Source organism: Nerophis lumbriciformis, linkage group LG19, assembly GCF_033978685.3.
Source record: "Nerophis lumbriciformis linkage group LG19, RoL_Nlum_v2.1, whole genome shotgun sequence".
In the NCBI taxonomy this organism is placed as follows: Eukaryota; Metazoa; Chordata; class Actinopteri; order Syngnathiformes; family Syngnathidae; genus Nerophis; species Nerophis lumbriciformis.
In genome coordinates, this window is record NC_084566.2 from 3194054 (window position 1) to 3216218 (window position 22165).

At 38.4% G+C, this 22165-nt stretch overlaps 1 protein-coding gene across 3 annotated transcripts in view; it reads left to right on the plus strand.

Annotated features, from left to right (window-relative positions):
* The window catches only part of LOC133618886 (cullin-3-B-like), a 33939-nt gene that overhangs the window by 6734 nt on the left and 5040 nt on the right, over window positions 1-22165 (plus strand). For 2 of the 3 annotated variants that reach the window (XM_061979681.2, XM_061979679.1), the window contains exons 2-16: window positions 1996-2193; window positions 2277-2390; window positions 7330-7490; window positions 7565-7679; window positions 7755-7983; window positions 8056-8201; window positions 10092-10268; window positions 10356-10526; window positions 10604-10711; window positions 13320-13444; window positions 13514-13610; window positions 16200-16334; window positions 16414-16600; window positions 17124-17269; window positions 21164-21226. In XM_061979681.2, the coding sequence (XP_061835665.1) occupies window positions 1996-2193; window positions 2277-2390; window positions 7330-7490; window positions 7565-7679; window positions 7755-7983; window positions 8056-8201; window positions 10092-10268; window positions 10356-10526; window positions 10604-10711; window positions 13320-13444; window positions 13514-13610; window positions 16200-16334; window positions 16414-16600; window positions 17124-17269; window positions 21164-21226 (2172 nt within the window). Of the gene's footprint in view, window positions 1-1995; window positions 2194-2276; window positions 2391-7329; window positions 7491-7564; window positions 7680-7754; window positions 7984-8055; window positions 8202-10091; window positions 10269-10355; window positions 10527-10603; window positions 10712-13319; window positions 13445-13513; window positions 13611-16199; window positions 16335-16413; window positions 16601-17123; window positions 17270-21163; window positions 21442-22165 lie in introns of those variants that run through there. The other variant, XM_061979680.2, reaches the window with a different exon arrangement.

A 22165-nucleotide genomic window follows, 5' to 3' on the forward strand; every position in this document is an offset into this window, starting at 1 on the left:
GTACAAACACATGACGAACACTTATACGACCAACCGGAAACCTAGCAACCAGGCTAGCAACGCACCTCCTTTACGGCAGCTGTCGCAACGTTCTTAAAGCAACCGCAGCACATACATATATATACAACACATCTCCCTTTTTTAACTTTTGTTTTTCTTTCCTTGTAAACAAAACAAAATCACACTGTATATGTGTTGTCTGTCTAATTATAAATAATGCAGACGAGGCGTGTTGGCTGAGTTCTTGACGTTTACTTTCACAGCGTGCTCATAACCTCATTCTTAGCTGCCGGTGGCGACATGCAACAACACTTTTCGGGGCTACCGCGCATGCTCGTCACTCCCGTTGCATGCTGGGTAGTGTAGTTGTTATATTCCCTAGCTCATAACATCACATCTTTCCCCCTATAAAGAAATAATGTTAACTCAATAAAGTGTATTTCTTTTTTTAGCTTTAACTTTTCATTTTTTAGCATTGTAACCACATTTGCAAACAACTTTTCTCTTCATAGAATTTTCTTTCAATAAAGAAATAAAGTGCAAAAATGTCAAAGCATCATAAAAAACAGTTATGTCAAATAGCAGAAGTGCACTTTTTGGAGAGCTGTATTATTTTAAGTTTTGTGCCCAAGGGACTGATTTTATTTAACACTATATTATTATTTATACACCTATAGTGATCACAGAGACAGGTTGTTTTTGTGTTACTGTATATATTTGTTTTTCTGAAAAATCCCACTTAATATACTTTGGGTAACAACAGTCAATATTTATTTATTTTATTTTATTTGTTTAGGGGGGTTACAGTCAATATTTATTTATTAGATTTAATTTTTTTCTTATATAATAAAAGTGAGCTTTTGTTAAACCAAATATTGTGTTTTTTTTCCATATACAACAACCTATCTGGACTCGATAAGAGAATCGATAAGGAATCGGTTCGATAAGAGGATTCGATAATAGGCTCGAACTGGATAATTTCTTATCAAACATCATCCCTACTTAAAAATCAAAGCTACATAATGAAGCAATTCCACGGGCAGGGGACAAAATATACGGGAAACATCAATGATGATTGGTTGGTTTATGTATAAGAACATCCATGATTGGTTGGTTGGTTTACTATGATTAGTCACGATTACAGACAGGCCAATCAGAAGCAAGATAGGGCGTGTCATCGAACCAGGAAGATAAATCCCAACAGACATCCCAAATGACGACGAGAGAGTCAGAGAAGTGAAGAGGGAATATTCAAGCGGGCGATTCATATATTAAAAAACTAGTGGAAGATGGCAAAAAACAAGCACACATTGTGGACATTAAAACGATAATTGTGTATTGAAAGCAGAAATAACATAGTTAAAATTGTTGTTCTGTTCTCATCCAGCTGATTAACTGCTCAGAATGTAAACAATTCCTATTTGACATTAAACACAACATTCATTCTTGCAATTTTTAGATTTTATACTTTTTTGAATGGTTTTAATCATGTTTGGGAAGGTTTACATATGTAGGTAAGGTCTACTGGCTGTCCCACTGACAAAATGTTGTTTTTTCAAATGTCACTGTTTGGTAAAATTATGAGTTAAAAAGCGCGGGTGAAATGTTAGGTCGCTGCACTGTCATAATGCATTGCAGGCATAAACCAATTCTTCAGATAACCAATCTTACAGTTGTGCTTTGCACTATTCTTACAACAGTATGAAACCGCTGCTTTTGCTGCCATCAGTCTTGCAGATGCTTTTTGTTTTTGGCCACTTCTTAACCACATTTGTACTTTAGAGGTTGGTCCTCCTAGTGGTTTAAAGCGGAATGAAAAAGACAAATATGTAGTTGTGAGGATTTTTTTTAGCACAATGCCTCCAGAACATGAACGTTTGAACATATATTGTCTTTATTTCAAGTTGCTGCACCTCCCATAGCATGTTAATATGACTGACCAATCACCTTATCAGTGTACCCACATTTTGCCCCTTTTTTATCCTTTCACTTTAGATGACAATGGATGAGAAGTATGTGGAAAACATATGGGCCCTGCTAAAGAATGCCATCCAGGAGATCCAGCGGAAGAACAACAGCGGGCTGAGCTTTGAGGAGCTGTACAGAAACGCCTACACCATGGTGCTCCACAAGCACGGGGAGAAGCTCTACGCGGGCCTGAAGGAGGTTGTCACTGAACATCTCGTCAACAAAGTAATGAAATATCCTTGTCTTGTTTTTGTTTAGTTTTTTTTCAAATGACTGCAGCTTGTGCTAACTTTGGTGTTTAACTGAAGGTACGGCATGATGTCCTCAAGTCTCTAAATAACACATTTCTGCAAATCCTCAATCAAGAGTGGAATGATCATCAGACAGCCACAATCATGATTCGAGACATTCTGATGTACATGGTAAGTAGACGTGTGTGTACCCCACTTATTCTTTCGTTATTTGGATACTTTACATTAGTTTTGGATGATACCACAAATGTAGGTATCGATCCGTTACCAAGTAGTTACAGGATCATACATTGGTCATATTCAAAGTCCTCATGTGTCCAGGGACGTATTTCCTGAGTTTATAAACATAATATGAATTTTTAAAAAACTATAAAGATTTTTTGATGCTAAAATTGTTTCGATGTAATCATACTAGTATTGACTAAATACGCTCCTGTACTTGGTATCATTACAGTGGATGTCAGGTGTAGATCCACCAATGGCATTTGTTTACATTGTAATGCCGGTGATCTATTGTATCCTCCGACGGTGTGTAGTGATTCCTCGTATCCTGTAGGGATGATACTTGTAAGAAATGTACTTTATTTGTCGCCATGGAGGCGAGGATTAGTGATTTAGAAGAAGCTAAAACACTGCAGATTGCGGATGAACGTTAGCTGCTAGCTAGCTAGCCATGTCTTAAAGCACCTCTTCCTGAGGGCCTTTCAGTGTTATAACTTCACCTTCATCGTTAGTTTTCAAGCCAAAATGCGTCAATTCTCCCTTTTCTGTCTACACCCTGTGTCTGCTTGTAGTACCCCGTGTGTGTGCGCTGCTGAACATGCCCCTCTGCTCACTAAAACCAGCAATGTCATGACGTGACGACAACGCGCTGTCATGCCCGTTAAAAAACAAGGAGGGCAGGGACCGGTACTTTTTAGAGGCGGTATAGTACCGAATATGATTCATTAGTATCGCGGTACTATACTAGTACCTGTATACCGTACAACCCACTCAACACACGGCCATTTTATTCTATTCACATGTCTAAAATGTCAAAATTTAGTGGAAGGAACATTGTAATTTAGCACTGCCTTAAACCTATTTGGCATGAAATTCGCCAGAGTGGCACAAGTTGTAGGTGCAATCCTGTATTCCAGGATGACCTCACAGATCTGGTGGAATTTGGACACAATCCACTCCTCAGCCTTCCGCTTGAGAATGTCCATCTCCTTTAGAATGTCACAGTAAATGTCGTATTTTTCGAACTATAAGGCGCACGTAAAATTTGTTAATTTTCCCAAAAATCGACAGTGCGTTTTAATACCCGGAGCGCCTAATGTATGTATTAATTGTGGTTTTGCTTACCGACCTCAAAGCACTTTTATTTGTTACATAGTGTGATGATAAGTGTGACCAGTAGATGGCAGTCACACATAAGAGATCCCAGAGTGGTGTATAAAGAGACTATGGGCAACTGGGTTTCAGGGGATGTCCTCAATGATTAGTCAAAATACAGACTACTCTAAAGTATAACCAAGTTTAATTTATATGTACCACAATGTAACATCTTCAGCATGTTCAAAATAAACTGAAATCCTCACCATGGTACTGTGACTTGTCCTCTGCTGAAATGTGAGGGTTTTACAGTCTAAACACAGAGTGCAGGTCACCATAAGTAACAGTATACTAGATATGGATGGACAATGTGGCCTAATATCTATATCACAATATAATAGTGATGCCCCCTGGCATTATGATATACAACACAATGTATTTGGCATATAAATGCTAATAGAACCATTTCGGAACGGGTTATAAAGACTCCTAATTTGGCTGCTATATATGCAGTAACATCCATCCATCCATATTTTACTGCTTGTGCCTAACATTGCATATATTATAAATGTCTTTGCTAATTTACTGTTAATAGCCGCTTACTTTTTATTGTAACATGGTTCTATATACCGGTACACTTTTCTTCAAATGTACTAAGCACTTATTCCTCTGTTGTTTGGATACTTTCCATTATTTTGGGCGATACTACAGCTTTGGGTATTAATCCAATAATACCGAGTAGTTACAGGGGCAGTATTGGTCATTTCAATACTGATATTTAAAAGTTTCAACACAGTGTGCTTAAATTTTTGATCACTGCTGTAATCTGACAAAAACACAGGTTGGCAGTGTAACAATATTACTTAATATTTGAATAATGTTATTTACTTATTTCCTTTTATTTCATACACAGTTTATAATAAAGTCAATAGTATGCAAAAAATAATAGTAGCTCTTATTTGTCGAGTTTGTAAATGGTAAGAAAAACAATTTGTGTTAATAAACAAAATTAATCTAACCTACTGATACTATACTTGGTATCAATACTGTTGATATTTGTATCAATCTGCCCACCCGTTTACATTGAAGAGCTCTAGCATAGCGGTTAGCTATTTTGTTGTACTTTCCTAAAATTTGTAGTGTAACATTTTTTTGCTATTCCTTGTCCTCTAGTCTTCCAGTGGTAATGATACTTGTAAGAAACAGTTTATTTGCTGCCATGGAGGCGAGGATTAGTGATTGAGAATCAGCTTTGTACTGTGCTGGGACATTATCTGCTGTCTTGCTTGCGAGGACCTTGCATTGCATTGTGGGCACTTTTGTTTGCTTGTTGCTCTCACATTTGCGCGACACAACTAGAATGTCATTAACATGCATCACTATATGACGGTAATTTTTCTTCTATTTTTCGGAACATATGGTGCACCGAATTATAAGAAGCACTGCCCATGAACAGGTCTATTCAGGTCAACTTTCATACAAAAGGTGCACCGCATTATAAGGCACATTAAAAGGGTCATTTTATGATTTTTTTTCTCCATTTAAAACACTTCCTTGTGGTCTACTTAACATGTAATGGCGGTTCTTTGTTCAAAATGTTGCATAGATTATCTTTTACAGACCATCTTCAAGCCACTTTCTGACCATCTCTTCAGGATGCGTCGTTTTGTGGCCGACTTATTTACGTGTATCCACTTCACCAGTGTCTTCTCCCTGTCATTTTGTTGTACCAGAAGTTTTCAGCGCTTCCATAGCAAACCCACTGACAGATAAGTTACAACTGTACACTACTTTCTATTAGAAATGGCAACAGCGGAGGAGGAATGCCCCACCACAAGAGGATAGACAGAAAGAAGGACGCGCGCATATTTTCAAAACTTATGCAGATCCCAAATACACAACAGTAGGAACAAATGGATAAGAAAAGTTGGTTTCAACTTTCGAAACAACGCCAGATAATGTCTCTTAAAGGGGAACATTATCACCAGACCTATGTAAGCGTCAATATATACCTTGATGTTGCAGAAAAAAGACCATATTTTTTTTTAACCGATTTCCGAACTCTAAATGGGTGAATTTTGGCGAATTAAACGCCTTTCTAATATTCGCTCTCGGAGCGATGACGTCACAACGTGGCGTCACATCGGGAAGCAATCCGCCATTTTCTCAAACACCGAGTCAAATCAGCTCTGTTATTTTCCGTTTTTTCGACTGTTTTCCGTACCTTGGAGACATCATGCCTCGTCGGTGTGTTGTCGGAGGGTGTAACAACACGAACAGGGACGGATTCAAGTTGCACCAGTGGCCCAAAGATGCGAAAGTGGCAAGAAATTGGATGTTTGTTCCGCACGCTTTACCGACGAAAGCTATGCTACGACAGAGATGACAAGAATGTGTGGATATCCTGCGACACTCAAAGCAGATGCATTTCCAACGATAAAGTCAAAGAAATCTGCCGCCAGACCCCCATTGAATCTGCCGGAGTGTGTGAGCAATTCAGGGACAAAGGACCTCGGTAGCACGGCAAGCAATGGCGGCAGTTTGTTCCCGCAGACGAGCGAGCTAAACTCCCTATCGACCCTAGCTTCCCTGGCCTGCTGACATCAACTCCAAAACTGGACAGATCAGCTTTCAGGAAAAGAGCGCGGATGAGGGTATGTCTCCAGAATATATTAATTGATGAAAATTGGGATGTCTGCACTCTCAAAGTGCATGTTGTTGCCAAATGTATTTCATATGCTGTAAACCTAGTTCATAGTTGTTAGTTTCCTTTAATGCCAAACAAACACATACCAATCGTTGGTTAGAAGGCGATCGCGGAATTTGTCCTCGCTTTCTCCCGTGTCGCTGGCTGTCGTGTCGTTTTCGTCGGTTTCGCTTGCATACGGTTCAAACCGATATGGCTCAATAGCTTCAGTTTCTTCTTCAATTTCGTTTTCGCTACCTGCCTCCACACTACAACCATCCGCTTCAATACATTCGTAATCTGTTGAATCGCTTAAGCCGCTGAAATCCGAGTCTGAATCCGAGCTAATGTCGCTATAGCTTGCTGTTCTTTCCGCCATGTTTGTTTGTGTTGGCTTCACTATGTGACGTCACAGGAAAATGGGCGGGTGGTTAAAATCAGGCACTTTGAAGCTTTTTTTAGGGATATTGCGTGATGGGTAAAATTTAAAAAAAAACTTCTACAAATATAATAAACCACTGGGAACTGATTTTTAATGGTTTTAACAATTCTTAAATTGTGATAATGTTCCCCTTTAATAGGTGCAATTTTGGGGTCCTTATAAACACACCATAATACCCGTATGTTGAAGCGCATATACTGTCTGACTATCGTAGCTGTAATGCGCCGACAATCCATCAAGCGGTGCGGCTTTGTAGCTTACCAAAGTCCTACTAAAACATTTGGACATATTTTTGAGCGCCCTGTGTAATGTTGTATATTATTACTGAAACTTCAAAGTTATCGGCTTGCTTTCCTAGCATCGTCAACTTGCAGTCCACACGTATCTCCTATGTATGACTACCATCTACTGGTCACACTCATCATTGCACCATGTACCAAATAAAATTGCTTCAAGGTCGTAATTAATCCGTACATTAGGCGCACCGGGCTATAAGGTGCACGGTCGATTTTTTTAGAAACTGAAATGATTTTAAAAAGTGCCTTGTAGTCCGAAAAATACAGTGCAAGGTATCACTGGTTTAAAATACTCTATTTCTCTAAGAATGACCAAAGATCTGTGTTGAACCCCACATACATCCTTCATGTTCTGCCATGTGATTCCAGGACCGAGTTTACGTCCAGCAAAGCAACGTGGAGAATGTGTACAACCTCAGCCTCGTTGTATTCAGAGAGCAGGTGGTTCACTACAGCTCCATTCGAGACCACTTGTGGCAGACTCTCTTGGACATGATTAAACGCGAGAGAAGGGGAGAGGTTGTAGACAGGTCAGGGATCACCTGCGCTAAATGTGGCCCGTGTCACTGCTTGTTCATTACAATGAAGCTTGTTGTCATTGCAGGGGCTCCATCAGAAACACCTGCCAGATGCTGATGGTTCTCGGCTTGGACAGCAGGTCTGTATATGAAGAAGACTTTGAGCGCCCCTTCTTAGAAATGTCAGCCGGGTTCTACCAGGTGAGTCGCTTTTTGGTGTCTGTGCGCTAAAGAATGTACTCGGCGTATTAAGTAACCGCATGTATCGCATGTTAGATGGAAAGCCAGCGGTTCCTCGCAGAAAACAGCACCAGCATCTACATCAAGAAAGTGGAGGCCAGAATCAATGAGGAGATCGAGCGTGTAATGCACTGCTTGGACAAGTCCACAGAGGACTCCATTGTTAAAGTAGTGGAAAGAGAGCTTATAACAAAACACATGAAAACTATAGTAGAGATGGAGAACTCCGGGATGGTCCACATGCTGAAGAATGGCATAACAGAAGGTAGAAGATAACTTTTCCTCTGCACATCATAAACTGTTGCTTATTGTTCTTCTTCATTACCTCTACCCACAGACCTGGCGTGCATGTACAAGCTGTTCAGTCGAGTGGCAAATGGCCTAAAAACTATGTGCGATTGTATGAGTGTGTACTTAAGAGAGCAGGGGAAAGCTCTTGTGTCAGAAGAAGGAGAGGGCAAAAACCCAGTCGACTATATCCAGGTTTGCTTTATTGAGTCTTAAGTGCTTTGCTTATGTAGACCAGGCGACCGGTGACTATAGGAGACTTAGAATAGAGGCAACATTCAAAATATGTCACCAAAACATAAAATGGTGAAAAACCTTTAAAGGCCAAGTGGGATAGTTTCCTACTTTCTGCCCTAACCCTCATGATGATACACCCACCATCAAAAACGACTGCAGTAAGATATATGCTTTGTTGATGCACACAAAAATTGACTCTGCAACCCGCTAATCTATTTTTGGCAACTTTTAATATTATCTAACTAAATAGCGTGTCAGGACAATGAGAAATTATAACTGATTATACTTCAAAGTAGTCAGTGTACAGCTTCTATAGCAGTAAATTGTCTAAATAGCTGTCAAAGAAAGATAATTGTTTTTTTCATATCGATCACGATTAATATCGCAACTTATTTTATAGTTTTTAACCTGCCGGTTTTAAAGCATCTTTACTCAAAACAAAAGTAACTAGAGAACAAAGCAAATTAAATAAAATGAACATAGAAATATTCAAGCTAAATACAATCTAAAAATAAAAATATATTTTTATAATTGGTTTTATTCATGTTTGTATTTAACGAAACGTGTACTATACACCGATTGGTACCGGGCCGCACAAAAAAAAAAAAAATGTTTTTTATTTTTTTGATTAAGTCAACATAAAAACACAATATATACACTATATCAATGTATATCAATACAGTCTGCAGGGATACAGTCCGTAAGCACATATGATTGTATTTCTTTATTAAAAAAAAAAATAAAATCACCCCCCGGTCCGCGGGACAAATTTTCAAGCGTTGACCGGTCCGCAGCTACAAAAAGGTTGGGGACCACTGCTATACAGTACAAGCCGAAAGTTTGGACACACCTCCTCTTTCAATGTGTTATCTTTATTTTCATGACTATTTACATTGTAGATTGTCACATCAAAACTATGAACACATGTGGAGTTATGTACTTAACAAAAAAAGGTGAAATAACTGAACATGTTTTATATTCTAGTTTCTTCAAAATAGCCACCCTTTGCTCTGATAATCATACTGCTTTGCACACTCTTGGCATTCTCTCCATGAGCTTCAAGAGGTTCAAGACTGTTGGAAAACCATTTCAGGTGACTACCTCTTGAATCTCATCGAGAGAATGCCAAGAGTGTGCAAAGCAGTAATCAGAGCAAAGGGTGGCTATTTAGAAGAAACTAGAATATAAAACATGTTTTCAGTTATTTCACCTTTTTTTGTTAAGTACATAACTCCACATGTGTTCATTCATAGTTTTGATGTGACAATCTACAATGTAAATAGTTGTGAAAATAAAGAAAACGCATTGAATGAGAAGGTGTGTCCAAACTTGTGGCCTGTAATGTAACTCGGAATCTTTTCACAGTCCTGAGTGTTTGTGCAGTGATTCAAGACCCCAAATAAACAAATCCCTCCCATCAGAAATAATAAGACCTTTTCAGAATGTAAACATCATCACTACTTGGATCATTTTTAATAACAATACAGATAGTTTCAAGTTGAAATATTGGTCCGGTGAGGGTTAGCGTTTCGCTCATACATCTGCGGCAAATTACAACCGGAAGTGGAGCGGTTTACTCTGGCTTTTATCACGGACATTACCAACATTTTTGATTGATTAACATGCCTACAGCTGATCACTGCGATTGATCTGAAATGTATCGCGATCATTGATCACCATCATATAATCGCACAGCTCTTGTTAAAGATAAATTAAATTCCCCTTGCGAAGTTGTGCTCAGAGAAAATATTGACACATTGGACATCATTTAAACATCCTCACTTGTGTTGCCAGCTATTTAGTTTTTTGTGAAGGAAAGCAAAAATGTTGTTATCCTCTCCTCAACAGGGTCTGCTTGACCTGAAGACGGTATTTGACCATTTCCTCCACGAGTCCTTCATCAACGACAAACAATTTAAACAAACCATCGCTGGAGACTTTGAGTATTTCCTCAACCTCAACTCGCGCTCCCCGGAGTACCTATCGCTCTTCATTGACGACAAGCTCAAGAAGGGCGTTCGAGGGGTATGTCGTTATATAGAGCTTAGAAATATCTCCCATCTTCATCCTGAAAAAGCTGAGGGGTTTTGTTCTCTGTCTGGTCTTGTATAGTTGACAGAACAGGAGGTGGAGGCAATTCTGGACAAGACGATGGTGTTGTTCAGGTTTTTGCAAGAGAAGGACGTGTTTGAAAGGTACTACAAGCAGCATCTGGGCCGCAGACTGCTCAGCAACAAGAGCGTCTCGGACGATTTAGAGAAGAGCATGATCTGCAAGCTCAAAGTAAGAGAAGGTCAGTTGTCTTACGTCGGCGATGTCTGCTGTTTGAGCTCACGGTTGTCTGTCTGTCCTCTGCACAGACCGAATGTGGCTGTCAGTTTACATCAAAACTGGAGGGAATGTTTCGAGATATGACCATCTCCAACACAACAATGGATGAGTTCAGGCGACACATCCAGTCCACGCCGGTAAGAAAGATGCCCACCCAATATGACCTAGAATCTATATCCCGATATGTTTTGCAGCCTCCTGCGATTACGATGTACAATCGTGGTCAGAAGTTTACATACACTTGTAAAGAACATAATGTCATGGCTGTCTTGAATTTCCAATAATTTATACAACTCTTATTTTTTTGTGATAGAGTGATTGAAGTACATACTTGTTGGTCACAAAAAACATTCATGAAGTTTGGTTCTTTTATGAATTTATTATGGGTCTTCTGAAAATATGAGCAAATCTGCTGGGGCAAAAGTATACATACAGCAATGTTAATATTTGGTTACATGTCCCTTGGCGCAGTTGGGTTTTCCAACAGGACAATGACCCCAAACACACGTCAAAAGTGGTAAAAGGAATGGCTAAATCAGACTAGAATTAAGGTTTTAGAATGGCCTTCCCAAAGTCCTGTGTGGACAATGCTGAAGAAACAAGTCCATGTCAGAAAACCCACACATTTAGCTGAACTGCACCAATTTTTGTCAAGAGGAGTGGTCAAAAATTCAAGCAGAAGCTTGCCAGAAGCTTGTGGATGGCTACCAAAAGCGCCTTATTGCAGTGAAACTTGCCAAGGGACATGTAACCAAATATTAACATTGCTGTATGTATACTTTTGACCCAGCAGATTTGATCACATTTTCAGTAGACCCATAATACATTCATAAAAGAACCAAACTTCATGAATGTTTTTTGTGACCAACAAGTATGTGCTCTAATCACTCTCTCACAAAAAATAAGAGTGGTAGAAATTATTGGAAACTCAAGACAGCCATGACATTATGTTCTTTACAAGTGTATGTAAACTTTTGACCACGACTGTATACCACAATATATTACATCATTTGGAGTACCGTATAAATAATAATAGAACCATTTCAAAACAGGTTACAAAGTCTCCTAATTTGACTGATAACATATGCTGTAACATATTGCAGTTGCATAATTTTCTCAAAACTATTATTAATCTCTTATTCTTCTGTTTGGATATATAACAGTTTTGGGCGATAGTACATATTTGGGGAAGAATTGGCCATGCTAATGCTGATAATGCAGGGGTGCCCATTACCTGGATGGCGAGCTAGCGGTCGATGGTGGAGGGTGTGTCAGTCGATCGCCAGCCAGGTATCAAAAAAATAAACCTAAAAATTTAGCGATCATCAATCTTCACCAAGACGTCACTTTAGTCACTTGATTGACATTCACGGCACCTGAGGGTCTTCTGAGATGACGTTCGCTGCTGCCAGAACATTATTAAGAAAAAATTACCGTCAGGAAGGCGAGAAACACTTTTTATTTCAACAGACTCTCGCGCCGTACCTGCCGTCAAAACCCTAAAGACCGCCTGCACAGTTCCTGTCTTCACAATAAAAGCGCTGCTTCATCCTGCCTGCGCTAACAAAATAAGAGTCTCAGAAAGCTGGCGCGCACAAGCTAGCAAGCTACGGAGTTTGCCGCCAATGTATTTCTTGTAAAGTGTATAAAAAGGAGTATAAGATGCCAAAAAACAACCACTTTCATGTGGTATTGGTCAGAAAGGAGGACTTTTTTTCTCCTCCATTTGAAAATGTGGACGTTATCACTACTGTCTGATTCCAATCAATGCAAGTCATCAGAATCAGGTAATACACCAACTTATATTCTTGTCTTCATGAAGGAAAGGAATCTATATGTGTTAAACATGCTTGTATTATCATTAAACACCTTTAACTTGTTCACAAAAACCTCTCTTTCATAAATAAATATGAATTATATATATAAATGAGGTCACTCACTTGGTCAATTGAAAGTAGCTCGCCTGCAGAGAAAGTGTGGGCACCCCTGTGATAATGATACTTCAAATTTTCAAGATCATTAAATGATTCAATTTTTGATCACATTTATAATCAGACAAAAACACAGAATGGTGATACAAATTTATTCATTAAATATTTCAATGATATGTCTTACTATTTGCTGTGATTGAAATCCTTTGGTTTTGCCCTTCAAACCTTCCTGTGTCCAGATTATTAATTTCCCCAGTTTGTAAACGATAACATAAACGACACAGGATTTTAGTATAATAAAGTATTTATCAAATCACTGTATTATCGACCATGAACTGATACTATACTTGGTATCGTTGCCTTCGATATTTGTATCGATCCGCCCACCTGTCTAGCTGTTTAGCTTAGTGGTTAACACTCCTTATTGTATCCTACTATATGGTGTAGTGTCGCATCTTCAGCTATTCCTCGTCCTCCAGTGATAATTAGATGTGTAAGAAAGGTTTATTTGCCACTTTTGAGGCGAGGATTGCTGACTTAAATGCGACTTTGCACTGTTTGCCACTAGCGATGGCGCTACTACGTTGAGGACGTTAAAACACACGTGTCATCAACATGCATTATCACAATATGAAGTATTAAAAGCTCTATTGTCTCCCAAATGTGAGACAATTATATCGTCTGTGTTGCGCAACTCTACTATTTTCCAAATGTGTGATGAATCAAGCAGGATTACAATTTGTAGTTGAAGTTTCTACTATAAGAAATGCTTATTTGATTAATTACAATGCAATGATGCCTGCTTCTTTCTTAGGCCTCTCTATGTGGCGTAGACCTGACTGTCCGAGTCCTCACGACTGGTTACTGGCCCACACAGTCCGCGACGCCCAGATGCACCATTCCTTCTTCCCCCCAACACGCCTTTGAAGTCTTTCGGAGGTGTTAGTCACTCTTTTGACATTTCAGTATATAGTTTGTGTTCAGAAGCTCAATGTTGTGTTACGGCAGGTTTTACCTCGCCAAACACACCGGTCGACAGCTCACGCTGCAGCATCACATGGGCGGCGCCGACCTAATTGCAACGTTCTACGGCGCCTTAAAAAAGGTGGGTGTCATGTGACTCTTTTTAACGAAGGGGAGTATCACAATATCTTATTTCAAACATGCATACGATACAATGTAATGCAGGGATGTCAAAGTGGTTTCATTGAGGGCCACATGGCAGTTATGGCTGCCATCAGAGGGCCGCTAGTAACAGAATAATGTATGAATTTTCCTCTGGATTTCATTATTAATCATATACATTGTTTTAAGAAGATGTTACAGTAAAAACTTTACATTTACAAAATTTTACTGTAAAATAGTGTTGTTGGTTTTTTTACAACATTTAACGGTAAATGGAAAAACAGTACCACTGTTTTTTGGGGTCGATTTTATGGAAAAAGCTGGCACCTTTGTTGCCAGAATTTTAGTGTTAATTTGACATTGGTTTTTACAACATTACATTGTTCATGGAAAAACAGTACACATTCTTTTTTTATTCTGGCAACTTTGCTGCCAGTTTTTCTGACGCAAAAACAAATGTACTGTATTTCCATTTACAGTAATACACCGTTAAAACAACCGTAGATTTTAGTCAAAAACTGGCAGCAACAGAATTTTAACGCAAAAAAGTGTATTTTTTAATATACCGGTACAGTAATATGCTGTAAAGAACAACGTAAAATATATTGTCGTTTTTATTAATCTGATGGGTAGTTTGCTGTAAAGGTAAGTATTTTTATTAATTTTATTTAGACAAAAACAGTAAAAGTATGATATATACTGTAGTATTTGTTGCAATTTTGGATACTATTAAAGTTCAAAAGGCATTCAATTTCAAGCAGTACATATATTTTTTTCTGTCAAAATGAAAAAAATCAATTACATTTAATGAGAAAATATGAAGTACTTTATTGACACGTATCATTGCCAGGTGTTTGCGGGCCAGATAAAATGATGTTGCGGACCAGATCTGGCCTTGAGTTTGACACCTGTGATGTAATGCGTCGCATATTTCCAGTTGTTTCATTACAGCACGACTAAAAAGGAGTAGGAAGAAGCTGAGCGTATTTAATCCTGCCCCTTTTCCTACCATAGCAATTTTTTCCCATTTCCTTGTTCTGTGTAACAAAACAGTGAATAAGTGAATAAATAATATACCATAGTAAGTAAACAAATATTAAATAATCTTTATCTGAAAAGAAGAAAGAAAAGGGTTCACAATGTTCATCATAATTCTTGCACTGTGTACTTTGTGAACACTTGTAATTTGAACAGTCTCTTAAACTGAATCAAATTGTTGCTTTGTTTGATTTGTTTGCTTAATCCATTCCATCATTTAATTCCACATATGGATATGGTAAATGTTTTAAGTGTTGTATGTGTTTTAAATTAGATTTTCCTCTAAGGTTATATTTCTCCTCTTTTGTTGAGAAGAATTGTTGTACATTCTTGGCTTGCATGTTATAGTTTGCTTTGTATGTAATTTTAGCTGTTTGCAAATGCACCAAATTGTTGAATTTCAATATTTGTGATTCAATAAATAAAGGGTTTGAATATTCTCTATATCCAACATTATGTATTATTCTAATGAATCTTTTTTGTAACACCGTTAGTGAATGAAGTGCACATTTGTAGTTATTTCCCATATTTCTACACAATAACTCAGATATGTAACACTAGTGAACAGTAAAGAATATGGAGTGATTTTCGGTCTAGAACCTAAGTGTCAAAGTCAAGGCCCGCAGGCCAGATCTGGCCCACAAATGAATGATCAATGGCCACCGGGATGATATTTGATTAGCATTAAAACCGGCCCGCAGGCCACAGCCGCCTGCTGCTGTTTTGCACGCACAAATACTCCATCAGTGTTGGCGCTAGTAATTTTCAAAATGGCATCAAGCCATAAAAATGGGGTCCCACAGTAAATTTTTGGGGTCCCACTTTTTTGTAAGCGTTTTGAAAACAAATGATAAATGTATGCATTATCCTGTTATATCTCACATTCTATATTGTTTTGGAAAAAGGTTGTCATAAACGTTACTTAATTCATTAAAAAAAATACAAAAGAACACATTTTTATGCATATGTAAGTGTATTCAGTTTTAAATGTTAATTTACTTTCTTCTTTCCTTCATGGATCTAAACTTTACTGCTGCCGGTATTTTTTCTATATTTTTATTGTAATATTTTCAGAATGTGTTTGTTCTATTTTTGGCCAAAGTAAGACAAAGAAAACAATCTGAAGTTGTCTTTATTTTTTAGTTTTAATGCCATGATTTCAATAGTCCGTGTGCACAGATTTTCCTCCATGCGGCCCCTGAGCTAAAATGACTTTGAAACCCCTGGTCTAGGACATGTTTTACTTATTGGAATTGGGGGTTAAATCACCAAAAATGATTCCCGGGCGCGGCACCGCTGCTGCCCACTGCTCCCCACTGCTCCCCTCACCTCCCAGGGGGTGACCAAGGGGATGAGGTCAAATGCAGAGGGCAAATTTCACCACACCTTGTGTGTGTGTGACAATCATTGGTACTTTAACTTTATCTAACTTTATTCATGATTGATGTGTTTCTTGCCACTTAAAGTTGTATATTCTTTACATGAGGTTTACAGTTCATTTTATCATCTACTATTTTCTTTTACCGTGCAGGAGGATGGTTCCGAAGCAGGCGCGGGAGCGACACAAGTGGCGAGCTCCAACTCCCGTAAGACCATCCTGCAGGTCTCCACCTTCCAGATGACCATCCTTATGCTCTTCAACCACAGGGAAAGCTACACTTACGAGGTTGGTCGCGCAATACCCCCGCCGCCGTCTCGCGCACAAAACTTTCATTTTTGTCAACACGTGTGTTGTTTTTTTTAAGGAGATGCACCACGAGACAGATATTCCCAAATGGGAGTTACTGCGTGCTTTGCAGTCTTTGGCCTGTGGGAAACCCACACAGAGAGTCCTCACCAAAGAGCCCAAGTCTAAGGAGATCGAAAACGGACACATGTTCACAGTCAATGACCAATTTACTGCCAAAGTGCACAGAGTCAAAATACAGACAGGTGTGCATGATCATCAATACCGTGGCCCACACCACTATATACAGTACAGGCCAAAAGTTTGGACACACCATCTCCTCATTCAATGCCACATCAAAATTCAATTCATTGCGTTTTCTTTATTTTCATGACTATTTACATTGTAGATTGTCACATCAAAACTATGAATGTGGAGTTATGTACTTAACAATAAAAGGTAAAATAACTGAACATGTTTTATATTCTAGTTCCTTCAAAATAGCCACCCTTTGCTCTGATTACTGCTTTGCACACTCTTGGCACTCTCGATGAGCTTCACGAGGTAGTCACCTAAAATGGTTTTCACTTCACAGGTGTCATAGTTTTGATGTCTTCAGTGACAATCTACAGTGTAAATAGTCATGAAAATAAAGATTGAATAAGAAGGTGCGTCCAAACTTTTGGCCTGTACTGTATGTTCTTGCAAGCAACCCTGTAACTGAGGAAGGCGCTCACATGAACGCCCTGAAATGTCTTCCAATCTCAACCTGTCCTTGTGCACTTCTAGTCGCTGCTAAACAAGGAGAGTCTGACCCCGAGAGGAAAGAGACAAGGCAGAAAGTGGATGACGACAGGAAGGTCATGATCGACGCAGCCATTGTGCGCATCATGAAGTCCAGGAGGAAGATACAGCACAACATCTTAGTGGCCGAGGTGAGAACACACAATCCGGTTTGTTTGGTTTTCCTTGTCAGATGTTGAACCCACATCGCCATCATGGACAATCCTGGCCACCCACTCCACCAGACAATTGAGGGACAGCGGGGCTCACTCCAACGGGCTCATTCAGCTTCGTTCCCACACTGTGCGATTCAAGAACTCCTTCATTCCGCACTCCAGCCAGCTGTATAATCACTGGCCATACAGCAGGGATGTCAAACTGGTTTTCATTGAGGGCCACATGGCAGTTATGGCTCCCATCCGAGGGCCGCTTGTAATAGGGAATAATGTATGAATATACCTCTGGATTTCATTAATAACTAGATGAGGAAATTCCTGAAGGAATTGCGTGTGAATACTCCAATTCTGAAGTTGAACTGAAATTATGACAGAATGTAGTATGAATGTAAGAATAGTTTGAATTTTGGAATGGTTTGAATGTGGAAGAGTTTGAATTTCCAGGAAAATCGGAATTTGGAACTTGGGAAAGTGTTAGTTTGAATGTCCAGGATAAGAGGAATGTGTTGATGTTGGAATGGTTTGAATAGGTTGAAAAATGTGGCAATTGTGCAAGTTGGAAACATTTCCCATTCATTTCAATGGGAACTTCCTGGAAATTTGAGAATTTTGGGGAAAAGCGTGATTTCTTTGAAAATGGTTAGGAGCATGAATGTTCTGAATAAGCTAAATTTGTTGGTGTTGGAATTGTTTAAATCGGGCAAGAAATGTTGAAGTAGTAAATGGTATTAGGGAATTTTTGGAAAATCTGGAATTAAAAAAAAATGGTAGAAAACTTGAATGTTCTGAATGACTTGAAATGGTTGGTGTTGGAATTTTGCAAATCTGTTGAGAAATGATGAAGTAGTAACATGTTGAATTGAGAAATGGTATTACGGAATTCCTGGAATTTCGGGAAAACTCCGAATTTTTCCAGTTCAAAAAACAATTTTGTTTTTTGTCCTAATTAATAGGAATGTTTTGACGGTGGAACGGTTGAAGTGGGTTGAAAAATGTGGAAGGATTTTTTGCTAGAAAAGGGTGGAAATAGGGCTTTGGAAAACCAGGAATTCTGGAAAATCCTAGATTTTTTTTAACTTGGAAAAAAGGAAGTTAGAATTTCCAGGAAGGTGGAATGGTTTGAATAGGTTGAAAAATGTGGAAATGGTGGAATTTTGAAAAATGGCCAATTCATTTTGAATGGGGAAAATGTCCCAGGAAACCTGGAATTCTAGGAAATCTGGGAATTTTTGGAATTTTGTCAAGGGAAAGCTTGCGATTCCCGAATAGGCTGAACAGTTTGAAGTTGAACGGTTTGAATCGGGTGAAAAATGTGGAAGGTAGAGCGCACCAGAATCTGGAGAAGAATAAATAGATTAATTTTTAATTTTGGTGTAGAAAACCGTATGTGTGAATGTTTGGAGCATTCACACAATTATATAAATTGTTTTAAGTAGACTGTCGATTTTACAGTAAAAACTTTACATTTACAAAATATTACTGTATAATACTGTTGTTGTTTTTTTACGGTAAATGGAAAAACAGTACCACTGTTTTTTGCAGGGGTTTTACGGAAAAATCTGGCAGCCAGACTTTTTGTGTTGAATTGACATTGGTTTTTACAACATTATATTGTTCATGGAAAAACAGTACACATTCTTTTCTTATTCTGGCAACTTAGCTGCCAGTTTTTCTACCGTAAAAACAAATGTACCGTCTTTCCATTTACTGCAATACACCGTTAAAACACGATTTTACTGTAAAAATATGGCAGCTCAGTCAACAGAATTTTAACGCAAAAATTGTTTAGTTTTTTTTAATTTACAGTAATGTGCCGTAAAGAACGCCGTACAATGTATTGTAATTTTTATTAATTTGATGGGTAGTTTGCTGTAAAACCATAAGTCAAGCAGATATTTAAGTGTTTATTTTTATTTAGTGAAAAACATGTTTGGAAGGTATGATAATATACTGTAACATTTGTTGCAATAATGGATAGTACTAAAGTTTAAAAGGTATGCAATTTCAAGCAGCAGTACATATATTTTTTTCTGTCGAAATGAAAAAAATCAATTGCATTTAGTGAGAAAATATGAAGTACTTTATTGACACATCATTTTCAGGTGTTTGCAGGCCAGATCTGGCCCCCAGGCCTTGAGTTTGACATCTCTGCCATACAGCAATAGATATGTGTCTATTACCTGACCGCTATGTTAGCTACCTCTCTTTGTTTACAATGTATGTTTTCTGATGGATCTACTCTTTATTTTATGCTGCAACTGTTACATACCGTATTTTCCGCACTATAAGGCGCACCGGATTATTAGCCGCACCTTCTATGAATTACATATTTCATAATTTTGTCCACCAATAAGCCGCCCCGGACTAAAAGCCGCGCCTACGCTGCGCTAAAGTGAATGTCAAAAAAACGCTGCGCTAAAGTGAATGTCAAAAAAACAGTCAGATAGTTCAGTCAAACTTTAATAATATATTGAAAACCAGCGTTCTAACAACTCTGTCCCAAAATGTACGCAAATGTGCAATCACAAACATAGTAAAATTCAAAATGGTGTAGAACAATAGCAACATAATGTTGCTTTAACGTTAATGTCACAACACACAAAATAAACATAGCGCTCACCTTCTGAAGTTATTCTTCATTCGTAAATCCTTCGAATTCTTCGTCTTCGGTGTCCGAATTGAAAAGTTGGGCGAATACGGGATCCAAAATGGCCGGTTCCGTCTCGTAGAAGTCATCGGGAGTCAGTGTCGCTGTTGTTCTGTGAATCCTGCCTTCCGGAAAGCTCGGACCACAGTTGTGACCGAAATATCTGCCCAAGCATTTACGATCCACTGGCAAATGTTGGCGTATGTCGTCCGAGGCTGTCTGCCCGTCTTAGTGAAGGTGTGTTCGCCTTCGGAGCTGTGTGAAAAAAGCCACCCGGCCTCTTCGCGTAAACTTCCCTTAACCACTCGCTCATCTTTTCTTCATCCATCCATCCCTTCGAGTTAGCTTTTATGATGACGCCGGCTGGAAAGGTCTCTTTTGGCAAGGTCTTCCTTTTGAATATCACCATGAGTGGAAGTTAGCATGGCAAGCTAGAACCACAGTGAAGGATGACTTCTCATTCTCTGTGGTGCGAATATTCACCGTACGTGCTCCCGTTCCACAGTGCGGTTCACAGGAATATCAGTTGCTGTGAAATACGGTAGTAATCCGTGTGCGGATGGAGAGATTGCGTCTTTTTATGAACCGGATCGCTTATTAGGAGCCATTTTGTGGTCTTTACAGATGTAAACAGGAAATGAAACGTACGGTGATATCCGCGCGTTTTTTCTTCTTCTTCCGGGGGCGGGTGAAGCGCTTCCTTTTCTATGGGGGCGGGTGAAGCGCTTCCTGTTCTATGGGGGCGGGTGCTTTCCTTGGCGGTTGCTTGCGTAGAAGAAGAAGCGCTTCCTGTTCTACCGGGAAAAAAGATGGCGGCTGTTTACCGAAGTTGCGAGACCGAAACTTTATGAAAATGAATCGTAATAAAGCGCACCGGGTTATTAGGCGCACTGTCAGCTTTTGAGAAAAATTGTGGTTTTTAGGTGCGCCTTATAGTGCGGAAAATACGGTAATCTGTAATATTATACATGGTAATTGGGATTGGTTATATATTGTATATATAATATATCAGTATATATTATATGCTGTATATATAATATGTAATATTTACATTTTATATTGCTACTATGGTACATTTTTAGTCTACTTTATACCTTTTGTTTTTGCTTTGTGTGCATGATCCTTTCCATTCTTTGTAACTGAGCTACTGTGTGGAACAATTTCCCTTGTGGATCATTAAAGTTTGTCTAAGTCTAATATTGCCGTGCGTTGTGTGTCCTCAGGTGACTCAGCAGCTGCAGGCACACTTCCTCCCCAGCCCCGTGGTGGTCAAAAAGCGCATAGAGGTACTTATAGATAGAGAATACTTGGCAAGGACACCAGAAGACCGTAATCTGTACACCTATGTGGCATAGAGGAGACCCAAAGTAGATTTTGAATGACTTGACAATATATTGATTCTTGCAAGTGCTACACATTTAAATGGGAGGAAAAACTGCACAAAAAGTAATCTTACTGCCTCTTATGATCAAGTTATCAACCTCTAGGAAAAAAATTCAAATTTTGCACTTTATTTTTGTTTCAATATTGTACAAAAATCATGTATTTTAAAAATAATATTGTTATAAATAAAGTATTGAATCTATAGTTTTTTACAGAAATGTTCTGCTCTTTGTATCAACATTTTCTTTACTTTATGTAAGAGTTGAATTGATTCTGTGACGGAGCTCTTATAACTTAAAACACTTGTAACTTAAATCAACATCTCTCATAGAAATGAATTGAAATCAACTTAATCTGTGTTTTGCCCCCAAATCAGCACAATTTTATAGTGTATATATAATGTAGTAACAGACACTTTCATAACAATAAGTAACATGTACAATATACACACTGCAAGTATACAGTATATATAATGTAGTAACAAACACCTTCATAACAATATGTAATATGTACAATATACACACTGCAATTATATATATAATGTAGTAACAGACACCTTCATAACAATATGTAGTATGTACAATATACACACTGCAAGTATATATATAATGTAGTAACAGACACCTTCATAACAATATGTAATATGTACAATATACACACTGCAAGTATATATGTATCATAACAATATGTAATATGTACAATATACACACTGCCAGTATCTATATAATGTAGTAACAGACACCTTCATAACAATATGTAATATGTACAATATACACACTGAGTATATATACTGTATATAATGTAGTAACATACACTTTCATAACAATATGTAATGTACAAAA